Source organism: Nomia melanderi, chromosome 3 (genome assembly GCF_051020985.1).
Source record: "Nomia melanderi isolate GNS246 chromosome 3, iyNomMela1, whole genome shotgun sequence".
Lineage (NCBI taxonomy): Eukaryota > Metazoa > Arthropoda > Insecta > Hymenoptera > Halictidae > Nomia > Nomia melanderi.
In genome coordinates, this window is record NC_135001.1 from 22,539,630 (window position 1) to 22,561,679 (window position 22,050).

The 22,050-nt window shown below is 38.4% G+C and overlaps 1 protein-coding gene across 1 annotated transcript in view; it reads right to left on the minus strand.

The window, feature by feature from the left end:
- Positions 1-7,750: 7,750 nt before the first annotated feature.
- LOC116429300 (uncharacterized) overlaps positions 7,751-22,050 on the minus strand; it is a 40,483-nt gene continuing 26,183 nt past the window's right edge. The window contains exon 6 of the mRNA XM_031982083.2: positions 7,751-13,818. Coding sequence (XP_031837943.1) covers positions 13,526-13,818 — 293 coding nt within the window. The 3' untranslated portion in view covers positions 7,751-13,525. The remainder of the gene's footprint in view (positions 13,819-22,050) is intronic.

Consider the following 22,050-nt stretch of genomic DNA (forward strand, 5'->3'; position numbering starts at 1 on the left):
GAACAAATATTCATTCTCTTCTGATCAAGTATCAACGAATTTCCGTTAACACCAGAACTACCGAGCATTCAATACGATTAATATGCAATTCCCATAAAAATTGTAACAATAGATTATTTTCAATTATAATATTCAATGCTTTTAAGATATCAATCATCGCCAAAGGGTTGGTCGCAAAAATTACCACGAACAAGTGTCATCAAACGCCGGCGCTAAAGGGTTCAAACGAGAATTCCACTCTGACCGTGTGCTGTTCCCGTGGAGACACGCGGCGAAAACATTCATCTGCTCTCCCGCAAGGGAATTACGTTCCTAAGAACCGTTTTAATCGACTGTTCCTTGTTTTTTCTGTGTCGCAAGAAACGTCCGATAAACGCCACGAGAGAATTGTCCCCGGGGGAGCGGTGAATAAAAAATAAGGTGGCTTCTTTCATCGCGCCGCGTTCCTTCCGACTGATCGTTCCCTGTATTCGTATCGTTCCCCGGGATCGATTCGACAGTAATAATAACTGTCGTGATACGGATCCGGAAATTAAATAATCCGCAGTCGCCGCGACGACTGTTAATACCGTAGCTGCGCGATTATCTGGAACTATAGCTCTTCCTTTCGAAACTACGCGCGGCAGAGATAAGGTGTTTTGCTAGGCTCTCGTTAAATAATAATGCAGCTGATACCGGGAGATGCCGGGTCGGCGGAAGACCTCGCGTTTCCTTCGACGAGTTGTTTGATGCGCTAATATACGTTCGAAAATAAGTGCAGTGGATGATGGTAGATTACTGTCGGAATAAGTGGCTAATATTTTATTATTTAGGCTATCAACGGGACTAGCTATACCTCTGCACGGATAGGTTTGATGCGGTATGCGTATTATAAATGTTTCACTTAGATTAGATTGTGATGTTTAGAGCTATCGATGACAGAAAGAATTGCGCTAAAAAGTTGAAGTGAAACCATTGGACGTTTTTTGAGAAATACTAAGATGTTTTATGGTAAATCTGGTGTAAATTAGTTTTGTACAGTAGGTAATTCTATAATATAAATAATTGTATAAATAACTATTGTAATTTGAATGAAATACTATTGAAATATGAAAAGGCGCTCCCGCCCACACTGCGCGTTTTTTTTTTATATTTACTATTACTTTGATTATTTTACTTATTTATCTATTTAGTTACTTTTTTTACATATTTATTTATCTAGATATTTATTTATTTTTGTATTTATCATTCTAGTTATTTTTATGTATTTCATTCTATGACTCATAGCCACACTCATCTAATCATCTATGTTCCGAACTAGTCATTTTAACTTATTTATTTATTTATACATGTATGTATCCACCTTCGCCATAAAGGCGTACTGATGTACTCTTTTCAATTTCACTTTTCCAATATGTCATTTAATAAATTTCTTCGATTCAATAGAATATTACCAAGAAAATCGTCGCGAAAACAAATGACGGTAACAGACACGTTAATCGCAAGCGACACTCATGCCGAACAAGTAAACAATTTCGCTATTCTCTCTCCGAATAAAAAACCAATTTCACATCCTTAAACTGATAATAAAATCAGACGAACTTACAAAGACGATCTCAAAAATTCCACGTCAAATACGTCAACGTTTCCGTCTCTCCTTCGCAAGGTGACGCGTATCATTCTCAAGATAGAAAAAAAAAACGCTTCCGAATATTACAGATCTGTTGTCTATCGTAATTTGTTCACGCGTGAAAAGATAATCGGACCGGCGAGCGCGCGTAAAAGCACAGGAGCGTAAAAGCACAATGAGCCAAGGCACGGAGGCAGCGCGGGATTAACAGCGCGGAGGAAAAGCTGTGTTTCCAAACGACTGCGTTACAACGAGGATTTACTGCATCTATAATTATAGGTAATAAAGTCAGAGACGTGGAAACCAGAGCGGCGTCTGTCTGTACCGAAATATTCGTTATCGGCGGCAAGCCGTAAAAAACTGTTTCCAGAAACCGTACTCTACTCTGCTCAGCTCCGCTCAGCTCCGCTCCTTCCCGTAACCGATGCTACCGATATCTCGTCGCCCCGGCCACACGCAGAACACTTTAATAACGACGCTTCCCTAATAGGGAATCCCCCAGTTCCCATTTACTTTTCCCTCGGCCGGAACTTTCTCGACATTGTTGCTTCTTTCGACAGGATTTACCACCGCAAAGACAAAACAGGAAGGTTCCAATTAACCGACCGATGAACATTCTTTCCCGTGTTACACGCCAATTTAGATAGCGATCGTGTGCATCGGTTTATTACGAGATTCGTACGAGGACAATGTATTCGGACACCTGTTCGCGTATTTCTCGCGTTACAGGCTGTGTGCCAGGATCGATCACCCGACACGTGTCTTCCGATTTTCATTAGTTCGATGGTGTTGTATTTTTTTTTTAGTTTTTGTTGGTTTGGAGTGTTGTGGATGATTGTAATATACGTAGACGTGTAGGTTAATACTGATGTAAACTTCATGGATGTGCGTGCGTGTATGCGTTGTTTTGAATAAACGCGAAAAAAGGAAAAGGTATTGGAAAAAACGAAGTTTGTGTTGACAACGAAATATATATATGAATTGTCATCGTTTAAATAAACGTCTATGTATAGAAGTTAGATATAAGTACTTTTTTATTTTATTGGGATAAATTCGGGGTCACTGTATTTGTAGAACTGAGGAAATTCTGAATATTGAAGGGAGGAAAAAATAACTTTTATGTATCAGTGATGCACTTTTAGTACAGACTGCTCGATAGAATAATAATTACATTCCATGATTTATATATTACATTACCTTCATTGTAGTTTGCAACGTATTTCAATAGAAATACAGACTTCTCGAGTTTTAGCACTTATAGTGTTTTTCTATGAGATCTCTTCAATTAGGGAAGTATATAAATTTTTACGTTGATTGTCACGGTGGTCCAAATTGCTTGAGAACAATCACAGTCAGAAAATTGCTGAATAGAAATATCTGGTGATAGAAGATAAAAAGAACGGTTCTCAATTGTTTGCTGGCGAAACCAAAGTGAAGAAAATGCAGAGAAAGAAGTCTCCTTTACGCACGTTGTAATAATGTGCGGATTTTTCGTAGAAAATGATCTTTCTGTTAACCACGTAGATAAATCGTCAAAATGTTCGCATCGAAGCAATATTTCTAATGCCATTTAAGTACCTTTGTTACGAAGGAACATATATTACTAATAGAAAACGCTCGAGATGCCAATTTCAGTCAACGTGTTAAAAAAAATGGAGTTACTTTCGCGATAAACGATCCACGCGACGACGATTTCCGCGTAAATTCTCGGATCAGTGTCTCGCTGCATCGTCGTACATCAAAGCGACGAACGAAAAGTGAATTTTTCCGTTTTGAGAATCAGATTGAACCGGACACTTTCCATTTCTCTTTCTGTCCGATTCCCGTGGAAACCCGAGGCTCCTTCGCCTATGGAGCGACGTCGAATGGCATGTCCGATATATATGACTCGGCCGCTCGAGTCAATCCACTCGATTATCATTTTTTACGAGCATGCAGAAACTACCGGTACATGAATATACAGCAATCTCGCCAGAATTTATGGCAACGGAAGCGATCGTAGAGGCAGGGAATGTCCATACGTTACATCGGATTAGAGAAACTCGTTAATAAGACTGTTCGTTTTTCGAAACGTTGGGAACTAGTGATTTTATAATCTCCATTATAAAATATACATACACATATTTTAATTAACCTTTAATTTACGTTTAATTAACATTGATGCCAGCATAAAATTAAACGTTTTTTCCCAACTGCCGACGATCGCCTGCCTATTTGTATTAACCTCTTACTCGCGATTTCTTGGGCAACTGTTCTCGTCGGGGCTATATCGTTCCCAATAAATTCACCGGAGACAATAAAAGACTTCTAAATTTAGAATAAACGTATGTTTACTCCGCGGGTAAATTATTGACGAGAAAGATAATGCCCGATTCCGATTCAACGGGGAATATAACATTCGTATTTATCGAAGTCAGCTCGACGTCTCGTGGGACTACACGCGAAGCAAGGGATCGAGGACGGTTTTAAAATGTCGACGGTCTCGAACGATTCGATCGTTAATATACAATCTCTGGCGGAGACTAATTTCATCGGACGAATTAACAAATCTGCGAAATGTTACTCGATGTGTTCAGTGTAAGAAAACATTTTCGTTATTAAATTCATACATTCTGCAAACATTTGTTGCACAACAATGAATAAGCGTTCGGTTATCTTCGTAAGTTGTACCTGCATTTAAATTGTTCGCGATTACGACCAAGTGAGATATAACAATGGTGAATGAACGCGAACGTCAGTTTCTTATTTGTACCTGAAATTGTCGTGCTTCGTTCCGTTTGCGCCCTTCGTTTATGCGACTCGGCCGTTAAACGAATGCGTCGGAACCGAGACGCCAACTTTGCTGCAACGTGGACGTCTTCCTGTTGTCTCTTTGCATTTTTAGCTTGAAGAACTGCATTCATTTTAGGGAAATCTCACTTGATGACTAGATTGAGGAATTCGGTTGGTCAATCAGTTTTCATTTTTTCTCACCCAGTATTCCGTTGATTTTAGTTGCAAATTCCTAATACTTTCGATCATTAATCTACTCGTTAATACGGTTGCAAGTAGCTAATCGAAACTATAAAACTAAATTAGGAAAACACTTTTTGCTCTGGGGTTTTCATTACTCGAGGTACACTAAGTGAAATTATTATATAAATATATTGTAGTGTTATCATTATTATTATTATCACTAATATCATTAATATTTTATTCCTTAACACTAGAACTACCGTACCAGTCAAAATGACTGGTTTCGATGTTTTTGTTTAGCAATTATTGATATCTTCGAAGCACCGAATATTCGAAATGATTTTGAAAATAAATAGTTTCATTTCAGAGAAATGTTAGAAGCGTTCTTCGTCTAGCGTTGCAAATAATTAATTATTGAACGATACTGTACGAAACGACTTATTGCGGTCGCCGTTATTATCGAAAAATTCTTGAAAAATCGGCAGCCATCATCGATAATTAATAAATGATTAAACAGTGTTAGGATGCAAAGTCCGTTGCAGCAATCCTTCTTCAGATTCCTACGCGGTGCATAAATAATTCACGCTCGCCGCGTCTAAACGTTGAAACGGCTCGCCGTTTAATTGAAACATTCCATTTTTAGCCGCGAAGGCGAAGCCTCCGAGCGAGGCAGGTGAGGGAAAGGTACGGGGAAAAAGAAGTATGGAACAGGATCGCGGTTTAATAGATTATCGACGATTATCCTCCGCCGTAGGGACAAATTACCAACGGAGGACGCCTTCTTTGAAAAAAATAACCGATGAAAGCGCGATAGAAAAAAAGGATAAATTGCCCAAGATATTATCTCGTTCTTTTATTTTAGCCGACCGAAGGTCTCCCGATTCTTGCGCGGGGACGTGTTACTTTCTCGCCGCGACGTAACCGTGCACCAGGCTTCGCGAGTTTTAACAAAACAATGATGCACTTTCTAAGAAACATTCGACTCCGTTGCTCCCGTTCTAATTATTAAACGGACGGGTCGCCCCTTAACTATACACCGCGCGAACCTCGTCCCCGCTACTGAAAAATAACCGAGCAAAATACCCGCGCGCTTCTTGTGGTTTTATTCTAGAGCACGGCGAAACGGGTACAGTCTCTGATGAAAAGCTTAACACTGATAAGGATTGAACCGACTCGCGCGATGTACAGTGGGATCTTGATTGACGATAGGATCACTGTATAAAATTAACCCTTTGCGCTGTTTGAGTCGAAATAAATGATAAGGCAAAGTGTTAACTTGCACCGTGAAAATAGGTGCGTTTCTCCGAGAAAGTTTTGATTTGAGATCTAAAGCGAGTTAACCCTTTGCACTCCGAAGTTTTTCACTAGAAATATTTCAACATTTTCTGACGAAATTCACGTGAATTGACGGACAAAGCTGTTTTACGTCGATATTTCTCAGACTGATGCATTATATGAAGTATAATATTAACCCTTCGCACTCCAGGTTGTTTTGTAATCTATCAGCAACTGCAACTAATTTTTATAGTATTCCTGGCGAAAATTAGAAATGCAACATTTCTTCGATCTTTTATTTTCCTGGTACAAAATTTGGATGTATGGGAAGTCTAATAATTTTAGGGTAGTTTCTTTAAGATTCATTCAAATATTTAATATTACAACTGGTGCAATATTGGAGCCTACAAAGTTCAAAGGGTTAAATATCAAACTTTATAGCTTCACTGTATACTTCACTGTTATATATTTGGAAGCTCTGATAATCTCAAGGTTCTTTCCTTAAAATTCATTAAAATATTCAATATTATTCCTGGTGCGATATTGGAGCCTACAGAGTTCAAAGTATGAACCCTTTGCACTCGAAAGCTTTACACCAGAAATATTCAACACTTTCTTAACAGACATATACGACACTATTTGAGACGAAGTTATGAGAAATACGTTAATTAAAGAACAAAGCTACTTTATATAAACGTTCCACATATCGATACGAAACTAAATATTATACGTAACACTTTGTAATTTTATTATATCAAATCAAATGGTGACTGAGAGTCACCTCCCGAGTGCAAAGGTTTAACAGATTACGTTTCATAAAATAGCGTCGCTGGTTTTCGAAATGCCTCCTTGAACGATCAGATTAGCAAACAGGAATCGATAAGGAGACCGAACCCGGAGAGTGTGTGTACGCTATTCCGCAATAATGATCCCGAATGTGATTCTACGGTAATCGCGTCTAGCTGGCGCATCTGCGCATGGCGTGTGTCGCGTGTTGCTCATGGCGGACGGTATTGTTTACCGACACGCTGTTTGTATAGCGAAGCCATCGGTAATAACCGTCGGCACCGTGTCTCTTTGTCGCGGCGAGCTGCGTTAACCGGTAACCGGTACGCGACAGATAAGAGAAACGCCATCGGCCCGGTTATATACGCTCGGCCGAGTCACGTGACAACGGAATTAAACAAGAAATAATTAATGTCCGACTGGCCGGTGTCTTCCGCGAAGCTTCCGTTCTATAAGCGTCGAGAAAGTTTCAGGTTCGGGCTGATTTTAATGGATTTACGAACGTGCAACGCGATTATTGGGTCAGCCCATAAATAATCGAGTTTAAATACTTTGTGTGTTCAACTCGTATATATTATTCGGCTGGTGCAAAATTTAAATATAGTACTTTGTAATAGTAGTTGCTTGAAGTACTTTAGCGATAAATTAACCCTTAGCACTTCGGATGGTTTTGTAATATCAGCAGTTGCAACTAATTTTTAGCATCCCTAGCGAACATGGAGAAAATAACGTTTTTTAGATCTTTTATTTTCCTTCAAAATTTGGATGTGTGAAAAATTGAAGAATTATAGGGTAGTTTCTTTAAGATTCATTAAAGTATCTAATATTATTCCTGGCGCAATATTGGAGCCTACAGAGTTCAAAGGATTGACACATTGCTTGGAAACAATTACAAGGAAACTCATGTCGAATTAAAACTAATTCTAACGCCACTTGCCATTGTTGCGATACGATACGTAATATTATACGAAACGTTCTAAATTCTCGTGGTCAACCTGCAGGAATGCAACAATCGTCTTTTTATACCTGCAGCATCAAAACAGTTGTTTAACTGCATCACAAGGATTCCTACGGAAAGGATAACACGTTTCGATTAAAAATAAACAGAAACCCAAACGGTTTATAAGAAAAACAATTTATTCAATCGATACCGTATTTATACCAATTATAAACATATTTTTTGGTTTTACCGATCAACACAAATCGGTCATTCACGCTCGCACTCGCACACACTCGCTTCCTCGTCGCCATCGATCCTTCGATCTGCTCTCGCCGACGCCATCTTTCTGCATTTCTTTAATATTACATATCTATTAACCCGCGAACTGTACAGAAAATTATATTCGACGCGAGTCTATTTTAAAATCGCTCTCTCACCGAACACTCAAAGCAAACTTCAAGAATGCTCGAACTCCTCCGAAGCGAAACAATAAAGATAATATTAAAAACGAACTCGAGATTCGTTAGAATCACGATTTCACGACGGAATGCAAACAGTTCGCGGGTTAATCGCTAATAACGCTAACGCGTCCGATTACGAGTTTCTCGGGCGAATTTCCCTCGGTTCGACGGTCGCGAACTACAAACGGTAACAGCGCGAAACACGATCGCATTGTTCAACAATCATTTTCCCGTCGCATCGTCGGAGACATTGAAAAAATATGAAATTTCTACGTGCAACGTGGCCCACACGGGTGACACATTGATCCTTCGGGTCGTTAGTCGCTAACGATAATCTTAATATAATACAATCTGTACGCACGCGCAAAGGACCGTTCGTCCTCGGTGGATCTCGGGTTCGTCGTCCGCTCGAATTTCGAAGGAACCTTCGAGAGAATTCAGAACCCGAACGATTACCGATTACTATGCAGGTCCGACTTACTCTATCTTTGGTCCTCTAGCCGCTATGATTCGTTGCCAGACGATGAAAAATCGAATTCTTACGCAATCCCCCTAATCCCCCGCACACCCTTCGTCTGCTTCGTTCCTTAATTCCTCTAAAACTTTGGACGTTCTCGAGTCGATTCGAATTTCAATTCGAAATGCGGAGCTTTCACCCTTTGCGCTCGAATGGTGTGGTTCAAGCTGTTCGATTTAACCCTTTGCACTCGAGAGGTGACTCTCAGTCACCGCTTGATTTGATGCAACGAAATTATGAGTTGAATATTTAGTGTTTTAAATTAAACTTTGTATCGCTGTAGGAAGTATTTAAATAAAATAGCTTTGTTGCTTAATTTAAATTTTGTTGCTTACTTTAAATGACTTCTTTGAATTCCAAAGTGAATTGCTTTGAATGCAAAGGGTGAAAATTTATTTCCGATATAAAATAAAAGAATTCCATTTTGCCTTAGCTTTAAAAAAACATTTTATAGAAATGACTGCTTTGAATTCCAAAGTAAATTGCTTTGAATTCAAAGGGTTAATATTTATTTCCAATATAAAATAGAAGAGCTCCATTTTGTCTTAGCTTTGAAAAAATATGTTATAAAAATGACTGCTTTGAATTCCAAAGTAAATTGCTTTAAATTTAAAGGGTTAATATTTATTTCCAATATAAAACAGAATTCCATTTTATCTTAGCTTTGAAAAAACATATTATAGAAATGACTGCTTCGAATTCCAAAGTGAATTGCTTTGAGCGCAAAGGGTGAAAATTTATTTCCAATATAAAACGGAAAAGTTCCATTTCTGTGATCGAATTGCTTAAATCAAACGCTTTGACGAATTTCTCGCGTTTCGAGCTAATGATTCGTGAAACCATCAATTGCAAACACGAGGTTCTAACTAAATAAATAAATTCTAATATAAGATCGAAGAAGATTCGAATAAAATGGGTCTCACTCGACCCGAAGAGAATTATCGACGGTGATACGACAAACGATCTTTCCGTTTCGATAAACAAACACGAAATTATTTTAATTCTGTTCACCAATCGAAAAAATTCTGATTGCAAACGCGAAGCACATCCCAGAATCCGTAATTTTGATTTCGTGGCACTGTCCCATTGTGCTCTGAGGAGAACTCGGCTGAAATCGATTGCAGAAAAATCGAGGATCGCTTTGGTCCCAGAAAATCGCTGCAGATGGTGTACTCACTCATCACCGGAGTTTACAATTCATGCGTGCGTGTCATATGTGTATTCGAATTTTGCTCAAACAGTGTTTTTCGAACAGGAAACCCACAAAAGAACATTTCGAAAGTGTCGCTGAGGAAACTATAAATTGGAAGCACTGTTAGAAAAATAGAAGAAACTTTATCATCTTTCGATTTATCATTGCTGTGCACGTAATTCAATTTTTTGTTCAATTTTTCCGAAATATCGTTTACCTTATAAGGAAAACTAAAAGACGAGGTTCGTTTATTCTGAAATTTTTCTTATTTTTTTCGTTCCGATTTTTCGTTATGAGATTCCCGAATGTGAAACTCGAAGATTTTCATGAAACAGAAAAATGATTCTCTGCAGTGTGGAACGCAAACAGCAATGACACATCGATTATCGCTACATCATTGATTGTGCAATTGAAAACATCGATTTCGGGCATATTTTGAATATTAGCAACTGGTAGCTTTATAATCTTTCAAGCAACTTTCTTCGCAAGAATTTGGTTTCTCGAAGTTCGACGGTGTTGTCATCGGTAATATCATTTCGCGTTACCATTTAAGCGATCGATGATAATTATTAATCGTTTCGATAAATAAGTGTACGTACATATAAGTGAGCCATTTATTTTAAAAATATCTTCAAAATAGCTTAGATCCATTTTTCAAAGAAATTAAGTTGATAGTTGTTATTAGATTGATTTATACGATTTTCGCGAATTGAAATTTGGAAATGCTTAATTGCTCGGAATACACAAGATGCGAAACAAATATATATATTTAATATATATAATTATAATATATATTTAATATATATAAAAATATATAAAATATATATAATTAATTACCAACCAATTATTTACAGAAATTCCACTCTCCTGATTATATTCTTAAAAATTCATACTGGAATATGATATATAACGGAATTTCCGTAAATAATTGTGTATATTCTTAAAAATTCGTATTCCAGATCCACAGTCCAATTACGGCAGTCGCAACAGATTATTTTTCTTTATTATTATTCTTGCTTTCAAATGGACTTGAGCGATTTCCAAAATAAACGGCCCGAGTATCTGAAAACCCTGCACGTGCGGATTGGTAACGCTGACTCGTACGCACGGAAACTATAGTCGCAACTATTCGGATTCACATTCGCGCGCACACCGACACACAGACATACCGGTGCATATTATTGTGCGTTTCCATGAAAAGGCAGGATCTCTTTTACGATCGCTCCATTCCTTTCCATTCGACTTTCTTCCGCAGATTTTCCATCGTTCCCATCCAAACCTTCGATCGCACCGATAAAAATCGTACTTTTTACAAGTAGCTGTAATTCTCATTACTTTCTCGTTAGAAGTTAAGGCACAGACGATTCCACATGTAAAAAAGGCTCGATCTGCTGTAGAATTTTATAAAAAGACTCCCTACGTTCTCTAAGGTCGACGAACATTCTTTCATCTCAATGAAATAATTCTCGTTCAAATTCGACCATTGAATAATTCTAATTAATTAGCGCGTACAGTCGCCCGTCTCTCGCTGCGAAACGAAACACTCGAGATCTTCCATTTCAGATTCTCGAGCGCTAAGGATCATCGAGACTTCAATTTATACCGAGCAACCGACTCCATGACTTCTCGCAAAACGAAGCATTCGGTATCGCGAACCAACGAACAATTATTTTACGATTACCTACGTGTCCGGTCATCCCAGAAATAATATATTCTCTTATCTCCTATTTTCGGAAATTACAATGTCCATTATTCATATTATCCCGTTTCAATGATCGCTATTTGAAAAAAATTCATTCTTTGCACAACGAAGAGTTGTATTTCGAATTGAAAAGAATCTCCTGAAGTTCTCGAAACAAAAGAAATGTAAAGGAAACATATTGTTCGTGGAATGACCAAATACTTTTCAATGCATCGACCGTTGTGCGTGTTCGCGTTTACACGGTGTATATACATATAACTTTTTTTTGCGTCTACTTTAACGTGTGTATATATATATATATATTTATATATATTTTTTTTTTCTTCCCAGGTGTATATTTATACTATATATACATGTATCAACATACATACCGATAGTACTGCGATAATGGACGGCAGACGATTCCCTACATAAAAAGGCTAATCTTGTTCACTCGCCGATGACTACGGGCTTCAGCTCGAAAACATGCGGAAGCGTGTCATCCCGACGACGCTTTTCCATTCTCGAAGATTTTGGGGATTATGTGAAATTTGTCGCGCGACATTTCAATTGTTTCCCGATTGTAAAATCCGTTGGCGAATGTTCACACGGCAAACTACGAGCCTGAGGAAATTTAAGATTTGATTCTTCAAGGTCATTGATCCTTGCACTCCAAAGGTGCCTCGATTTGCATCGAAATTGTAAAATGTATTTAATATTAAGTCTCGAGTAATCTGTCGATTCGAAATGTGGAAATAAAGAATTGTTCCCCTTTTGTGAATAGATTTGTTGTTAAATAAAATGAAAATAAATTGATTATTTCTGGTGACAGATTTTTGGAGGGCAAGGTGTTCAACCCTTAACTGTCGATATTGGTCTCAGGCGCTAGAAATAGTTCGAGATGAAATGTACCTTGTAATTTGAAAGCATCACTTATGTAATTCTTCCAAGTCCGAATTGAATATTCTCCTGTTACTAACACATTGCGTGCCGGCTAATTTTCAGAAAACTGAATTGAGCTCAGATATATTGTTGTGTAATATATTTGAAATAGATAATCAATTCGAATTAAATTTTATATTTTTTCAATACTGTGGTAATTAGCAAAGTTGCATAGCTAAGTGTCTTTATATAATAACGAGATTTCTCATTACCACGCAATGTGTTAATTGTAATGCTTCTGAATAAACGTAGAAATAGAATAAGTGTAGAACTTTCCACTTTCTCTAATGAATTATGAACAAAATACCTTTGTTGAGCGCAAGTGGGAAAGAAACAATAGAGCAAGAGGTTAAAGATCACTGTCGTTGCAGGCTGTCCTCCAATCTGTTCGTTCTCGGGGCGTGTAAACGGGGGCACGCGTGCCACGATCGGGATCGTATTACGTATTGTAGGGAGATGACTTGATGCCTACGTATAAAACTTTCAAACAATTACCATTTCCACCTTTGAATAATGGACTGACCAATCTGACCTACATTACTTAGCCCAGCCAACAATCTCCCTAAATCTAGTGTCAAATTGGTCCTCTGGTTTCTTATGGAAAACCAGTTATTCCTCGATTTTTCAATCACGTTACAAGTTCTACCCTATAAAACTCTCAAACAGTTACCATTTCGACTTCTGAATAATGAACTGACCAATCAGACCTACATTCCTTAGGCTAGCCAACAATCTCCCTAAATCTAATGTCAAGTGAATCCTCCGGTTTCTTATGGAAAACCTCACTCATAGTTATTTCTCGATTTTTCAATCACGTTACAAGTTCTACCCTATAAAACTTTCCGTTACCATTTCGACTTCTGAACAATGAACTGACCAATCAGACCTACATTCCTTAACCCAGCCATCGATCTCCCTAAATCTAGTGTCAAATTGGTCCTCTTGTATCCGCTATTTCTCGATTTTTCAATCACGTTATACAGAGTTCTACCCTATAAAACTGTCCGTTACCATTTCCACCTCCTCATAATGAACTGACGAGAACGAACCGACCAATCAGACCTAGATTCGTTAGGCTAGCCAACAAGTGATCTCCCTACGGTACGCGAACGGTTCGAGTCCGAGCAGAGACGATCGGGTAGCTAGGATGACGGGCGTTGAGCGTTCTCAACTGTTACCAGGTATCGGTATCATGTGATAAGCGGACGGGGGTTGAAGCGGCGGCGAATGCCGGACCTGGCTGGGCTGCGGGGGCAGCTGGAGGGAGCGGTAGTCGAGGGCGGGCGCCGCCGGATGCTGGCCCTCGCGGTGCCTTCTCAGGTCCACCTTCCTCTGGAACGCTTTCTCGCAGAGGCCGCACTGGAACGGCTTGTAGCCGGTGTGCTTGCGCATGTGGGTGATCAGGTTGCTGCTCTGGGAAAACGCCTTGCCGCATACCACGCACTTGTGCGGCTTCTCGCCTGGAACAAACGGGAACGCAACGTTTTAGGGATTTCGGAATGCGGACCGCCATCTGGACACTTCGCTGTCCTTATTCTTCTTTTTATTGATATTTTATTATCTGTTTCACGCAACGGGATATTTGATGCTGGAACAATTGGGTTGATTGATTATTCCATTCTATATATCCATTCGAATGGATATTTGTTTATTGTTTATTCTTAATTTAGTATTTGCTTGACGCGATGGAATGATTAACACTAGAACTGTTAGCATACTGTATCCTCCACACTATGATTTCTTTCAGAACTGCTGCTAACCAGTTAAGTGTGGAATTTAGTTTGAAAAATCTCTCATTGTAAAATCAAATATTGAAGTGTATACTGGTTAAATGCAGGCGAAATGCACTTAAAATATATCCTAACGAGAAACTAAAGCGAAACGAAGAATTACATGTTTGTCTCGAAAAATAAATAATCCATCGTTGAAAAAGTTAGCATTAAGAGTTTTAACCCTTTGCAATCGAAAGTTTTTCTTGTCCTTTAAAAGTAATTAATAGGAAAACATATATAAATTAAGAAGGAAAGTTATTTTATTTGAATATTCCATATATTCCATATATACAAGACTTCATAATTTTGCAAATCAAATCAAGTGGTGACTGAGGGTCACTCGAGTGCAAAGGGTTAAGATGACCTGTATACTCGTCGAACATAATTAACTGGTTAAGACTTTCATTGCTAACGATTTACTATGAAAAAAGATAATTCCATGGTCCTCCAACATCTACATTTGCTTCAAAGATCAAGGAGCCGAGAAACAATATTTGTATTACGGTAAATCAAAAGCAACTTCGGAGATTCTCCGTTGAACGTAGCGGCGGCTAATGTTATGCATAGTTATGTATATGGCTCACGAATCGACACTTGTTGGTATTCAAGAATATTTTACAACTGTGATAACAAAGCACAACGTTGCTCGCCTTTAACGTCTCCGAGCTGTCAATAAACAATCAAAAGTCGCGAACGTAAGGCTACCGGCCGGCGTGAGTCACGCAGCTGCGTCGCCGAGGTAGCGTCATTTTTCCGACCGCGGGTGAAAAGATAAAAACGGAACAAGACGAACGACAACGTTCGACGTCGAAACTACCACCGGTCCTTTGCGGCGAGCCGCACAATTGAAGATTTTACGCGCTATGTTATTACAACGTGTCAATTTACGGGCTGGCGAAACGCAACAAAAGAACCACTGCCGATTTCGTAACGACGCGTACGAAACATATGGACGTGTAACGTGTATAAACGTTAATAAGAGATATTACCAGCGGATAATGGAGGGTCAGGTTGAAGTGACATCCGTCGATTTTCACGAAACCCCGGTAGAAAGTGTTTCTTACAAAAATATTCAACGTGCCTCCTTTTTTATCGGTCGTTATTCACGATTGAAAGGGGTGAACGGTTTCGAACGGGAAGTACATTTCGTCGAGTATCTTCGAAATTAATGGCGAATGATAATTACAGTGTAATGGAGCATTTCTTTCTCAAATTTAGTTAAAAAAGGTGCCATTTCCTATGTATCTTTTGAATAAATCGATTCTCGTGGAATTTGCATTGCTGTGATATTATTATACTTTCTAAAGGAATACATAATTTTACTATTTAAACTAGTTGTCCAGTGATGAAGATCGAATTAGAATCAGTATTTAAATTTATCTAAAAAGGTGCCATTTCCAATGTATCTTTTGAATAAATCGATTCTTGTGGAATTTGTATAGTGATATCACTTTCTAAAAGAATGCACAATTTTACCATTTAATCTACGAATATACCTTGTAATTTTGAAATTACAATTAAGTTAAACTTTCACGCGTGATCGTATCAAAGTTTAAGTTATTTAATCACTTAAACTTTGACACGATCAAGCGTGAAAGTTCAACGTCATTGTAATTTCAAAATTACGAGGCATGTTCGTTTCAATACAGCTACTAAAGTTGTTAGTTAATAAGTTAATTAATCACTTAACTATTCGACCCACTTTATGCGAAATGAAACAACCCAACAAGCTTCCAATATATCAATTCAATTAGAATTGACTTCAAAGTTACACAGTTATAGAAGTTTAAATTATCGATTCATTAGCCTGTAATTAGTCTACAGTAGAAACTGAAGATTTCTTATAGAATTATCTTATCGCTTCGACGATCAACCGTTACATTGTGTCGAATAAAATTTTGATTTCACCGAACAATCGGAATATTTCGAGCGACCGTTTAAAAAAAGAAACGCGTGTTCGCGTTATCAAAGAAATCATCCCGTCCGCGAATCGATTACCAACGATTGGTTTGCTCGGACGAGACGCAGCCGCGCGGCAAGATGCAAATTCGATTATCGAGCGATGAAAACGCCGGGAAGCGGTTCCGAATAATGAGTCAAGGTGAATCCAGCGCACCTGAGTCAACCGATAAATCGTAACGAGCGTTTCGCCGCGACGGCTCGTACAATCCGTAATATTTTCCGATGCATGATGGATCCTCGCGCGTTTTCACAACGGGCTAACAACGATTCCCGTTGCAGAACAAACGCGAACGGCTCGTCTGCCTCCGACGTCGTCGATTCAACGATCCACGTGTGCTCCGGCGACCGATGACTCGTCCGGGAACATAAATTTCGTTTGAAAGCGTTCGTACTAGAACTACCGAGCACTAAACCTGTTAGCCGTGGAATTTTCTTGAAAAAATCTCTCGCCTTGCGTAATGAAATGAAAGAATAATGTACCCGTCAAACGCAGGACGAATGCATTTAGGGTGCATTTCAATGAAGAATTAAAAGTAAAACAAAGAAGAGTTATATGTTTATTTGAAAACATCAGGAATTCATCGTTGAAAGAAATAGAAATCATTTCAAGCTTTGAGATGACGTGCATACTCGTCAAACGCAGGACGAATGCTTGAAAAATTAAAAGTAAAGCAAAGAAGTGTTACAAGTTTATTCGAAACAATCAAAAACTCATCGTTGAAAGAAGTATAAATCATTTCAAGCTTTAAGATGACGTGTATACTAAATCCCTAAATCCCTATGTATGATAAATCCCTATAAAAATTGCAGTACTAAATTGTTTTTAATTCTTGCAGACGTTCGTTATAGTATTCAAGTGAAACTATTCTGAAAATTATTTCGAGCATTCATGAGTTTAATAATTTAATAATTTAATAGTTCAATTACTGTTTAATTTTTACTAACCGAAACCAGTTATTTAGACTGGTACGGTTAGTAAAACTTCGACAATTTCTGATTTCTCGTTCTTGCGAGTGTGCAGCGAAAATTGCACTCGAAAGCGCAAATTTGAACAATCCACGGTAATTTACTAAATTCTCATATTTTCCTATTTCACAAATCCACATCGACACTAAAACGTATCGAAACGACGCGTTCCTAACTTCCTGCAATTATTGAGAAGATAACAGGTGTTTAGCCGAGAAATTATCGAAGAAATCGATGCAGCGACGGACGAAGTGAATAACGAATCAGTTAAACTCTCGATAAACGCATTCTTGGTGTTTCCGATCGAAGCACGATTGAAAGTAGAACTTGCCATCTGTAATTTCGAAGTTATTAAGTCATAGTTTGATTACAAACAGCCTAAGCGTACGGTTCACCGAGTTGTTTGAGGCATTCTCCCCGCTCGCCGAGCGAAGAAATTCGTTGGAGCTTCAATGTTTGCGTGAAACTGTTATCAGGATGTTTAAGAATCGCCTCTCATGCGGATCGGGTTACCGATAAGGGGTAAACTCGTTCGGAAAGTCCTCGATTAGCCGTCTAACGATGATCGTTCGATAATTTGTGCAAATAGCCCTTCTCGCCTCCTTCCTGTCGCATTTTTCTCCCCGCCCCCTGCTCCTTTCCCGCTCGAAATTTCAAACAAACGGTTCGACGATTGTGAAACGCAGATAAAAGTGTGTGTGCGTAAGCGGCTGACGATGGAACCCGGTTGTCGTTAAGATTCTATCGAGAAGAAATTAATTTCACTCGGGGCAAAGTTACGAGCCATTCCGCGCTGTTGCCCCGAACAACTTATCTAAAGTGCACAAACCGCCGTGGAAAAAAAGGAAATTGTCCGCGCGCGGCCAGTCGTTTTCCGACGCGACGTTCTCCTTTTTCACTTCACTTCCTTCATCCCCTTCGATGATTCATAATCTCGAGTCCACCGATCTTCAACCTTACCTCTTATCTTTCACCGATCTTTAACCTTACCTTACCTCTTTTACCTTGCGAAAAGAACTTACATCGTGTTATAGCGCAATTATTACAGAAAGATATTTTCATTTGCAAGATATAGATTTTCGAGAATTTTCAGAACAGCTTTGATCGTCGATCTATCGGCTGTAGACTGCTAATTAATTCTTTTCTCATCACGCGAGTTTTGTATTTACGATATTTCATATTATCCACATTCTGTCGTTAATTGCATATTATTCATTTGCACGTAACATTTCTTCTTACATTGTGTTATAGACAATTATATTACAGAAAGATATTTTTATTTAACAAAATATCATGATTTTCATGATTTTCATGATTTTCGCGAATTTTTAGAACAGCTTTGATTGTGGATCTATGGGCTGTAGATTGCTAATTAATTCTTTTCTCATTCACGTCAGTCTGTTATATCTATAATATTTCATGTCAACATTCTATCGTTAATTGCGTATTATTTATTTGCCTGCTAATTAATTCTTTTGTCATTCACGCGAGTCTTGTATTTACAATATTCGATGTTATCAACATTCTATCGTTAATTTCTTCTTTCGAGGTGAAAGTTGATTGAAAATTGCTGGTCGGAGGAGACTCGTGTTGTTACAAAGGCACATAATTAACTACCATTGGTAATGAAGAGGATATTCCATTGAAAAAGTCAACTAGAAACGTCATCGTGAATGACGCGAGCTCACGTCAGCGATCATAAACGTGTTAGCGCGATTGGGGAGCAGAAAAAAAGGCTTTCCCGATAATGAAAGTGTCATCGAGGTCGTCATCGTCGCGGATCAACGTTCCTCACTTCGTTTTTCTTTTCGAGATCAGCGCGCGCCATCGATTTGCAAAAGATACGATGATCAAAGTTAGTGGCCCCGCTATAAATACGAACAATGGTGAACGGGACGTGGCGATGATGACGCCTTGTTATCACAAGCGGCCGGTTCGTTTGTGTCGCCGCTTAGGCCGGCGCAAAGAAAAATACCATTACCGTAATTGTTCGGTCGGCATTCGATCTACAACCCTTTTACAACTAATGAAAGATGGTTGTCTGCGGGCTTTCTGAAACAAAGTGCCATCTTATTATCGGAATGATTTTCCGGAAATTAAATGCGGCCAAAGGCTGTCGACTAGAAGGAAAGTCAACCGGGGCACGTGCCGCGCGAAGGAAAATGAGAGGTACTCCGGAGGGTGAGGGTGGATTCAGTGTTATCTGTTTTATGGATAATGTTTGGTGTTTCTAATATTTGAAGAAACGGAGAGTAGTAATGAAATAGAAATAAATATTAATACATATCGCTAAATAGTAATGAAGGAAAATGAGAGCCACCTCGGAGGCTAAGGGTTTAATGTTATCTGTTTTGTAGATAATGTTTCGTTTTCCTAATATTTGAAGAAATGGAAAATAGTAATGAAATAGAAATAAATAGTAGTAAATAGTAATAAATAGTAATGAATAGTAATGAAGAGAAATGAGAGCTACTTCGGAGAGTGAGGGTGGGTTCAATGTTATCTGTTTTATGGATAATGCTTTGTGTTTCTAATATTTAAAGAAATGGAAAATAGTAATGAAATAAAAATAAATATTAATGAATAGTAATAAATAGTAATGGATAGCAATGAATAGTAATAAATAGCAATGAATAGTAATGAATAGTAGTAAATAGTAATAAATAGTAATAAATAGTAATAAATAGTAATAAATAGTAATAAATAGTAATAAATAGTAATAAATAGTAATAAATAGTAATGAATAGCTATGAATAGTAATGAATAATAATGAATAGCAATGAATAATAATGAATGGTAACGAATAGTAACAAATAGTAATCAGTACTCGTGTAACCGTAACATAAATCATTCGAAAATTTCTTGATCATTCAAACCATTCCGATAATCACTACAATTAAAAGCAAATCAAATTTAAAAAAATAACATTACCAGCAACGACATGCTATAAAACACACAGCGAACGACAGACAGAAGCGTCTGAAATGCAAAAAGGGAATGTCTTTGTTGCAATTCGAACTGCTGCATTAATCCACGTGGCGACCGAGTGTCGCCTTCTCCACTGTGCTTCTATCGGATTCATTAATCATGAGGGTGGTTCGTAGGAAAAGGTCTTCATAGGCGGCCGAATGAAAAATTTATTGCGACGTTGCACAATGTTTTCTCTTCGCAATTGGAAAATGGAGATTGTCTTTCCATTCGGAACAATCGACAGAGCTGTCCGAAGATATTAAGACTTCCGTTGCGATATACGCCGCGCTCGTCTGACATGCAAACGAGAATTCTGTGATCGGAATAGAAAAACGGGACTGATTCAAACGACGTCCTGTACTTACACTCGGATAGAACAATGCGGACGGTTGACACATTCACGGCCGGCATCGCGTATGCGTGATTTCACTCGCCGGTTATCGTCGCGCGATGGGAAAATACGAAATAAAATATTCCTTCGATACTCGTCTGAACATATTGAATAAACTTGGCTAAACTTTCTTTATAAAATATACGTTCAGAGCGAATTACACAGCTGAACGCTAGAACTAACGCAGCCGCCAAGATGGCGATTATTGTCATCTCAAGAGCGTGAAATATCTGAAACGATTTGAAAAATCAATAGTTTCACTTGAACATTATAATGAACGTACGAAGAAACCGAACAAAATCTATTGCTACAAATTTTTATACGGTCCACTTATTTATCTATCAAACACTTAGTAACAAGTACTACTGTTAAAATTCGTTAAATCTTGAATAGCATAGTATTGCATTAAACGTCGAAATAAAGCTTGATAATCTAATTTCAAAAACCTTTGCTTTTATATCTAACAAGCCTTACAATCAAAATGTTACCAATCTTCTATAGTATTATTAAAAGAAGCACCGATTCGCAGAGTTTACATTTCGAATTACATTCAGATTTTTCTCGCGACATTCAACCGGTGGAACTATCAACTATACTTGAACTTGAACGAATATTTACATTCGGATTGGCTTTATCGTCGCCCGTACAGCGCAGCGCCGCGATTCGTTTCTTTTTCTCTCGTATTATAACTGTTTCGGGGAGTAATTCATGTCTGTGTTTACACGTGCGAGAGCAGATAAAGTCGGCAAGTGACGCGTATTCGTCGGCCTGTATGCGGGTGACGCCATTGCGGACGCAACAATACAGCGCCGTTCTAAGTAGAAAAACCATTGGCGAACATTCTGATCTTTATATAAAAACAAAATAAAAACGAGATTTCTCGTTACCGGTCCGCAATGTGTTAACTTCTCTAAAACAATACACAAAATTCTTTACGTACTCGTATTATCCACAATTTCGTGAATCACGATTTGTAAAGAAGAATCTGCGATTTCAGAGACATAGAAGTTAATATTGCACCAGTTATAATACTAAATATATTAATGAATCTTAAGGAAACTACCCTAAAATTATTAGATTTTCCACACATCCAAATTTTGTACTAAGGAAAATAAAAGATCTAGAAAATGTTATTTTTTCCATTTTCGCTAGGGATACTAAAAATTAGTTGCAGCTGATAGATTACAAAACCATCTGGAGTGCTAAGGGTTAATGTTACAAGAAACCTTGCAGGCTGAAATATTGGCTCGATTTCAATCGTTCCACAGTAATCTGTAAAATCGGGGCACTCATAAACAACTTGCACCCTTAGGTAAATCGAAAGCAGTTTACGTATAGAATCTTAGCCGATACTTCGAGCGTGACGTGTCCGCAGTCGTCGCGAGCAATTAATTGCTATTGAGTGACAAATATGCAAGCGCATGGACGAAGGGGGCTCGAAATAGGAAAGCAATTTCAGCCGATGGGCAATACTTATCGGGAGAGTGTCGGCGACCTAGGAACTCGAGGGCGAGCGCGCGCGCGCGCTCTCGGGTCGTCGCCGACGGTTTTATACGTGTCCATATCGATCCATTTCGACTCTCATTACCGAACCCTTACCGGCCGGCTTAAATATTTACCGACCGAAACGT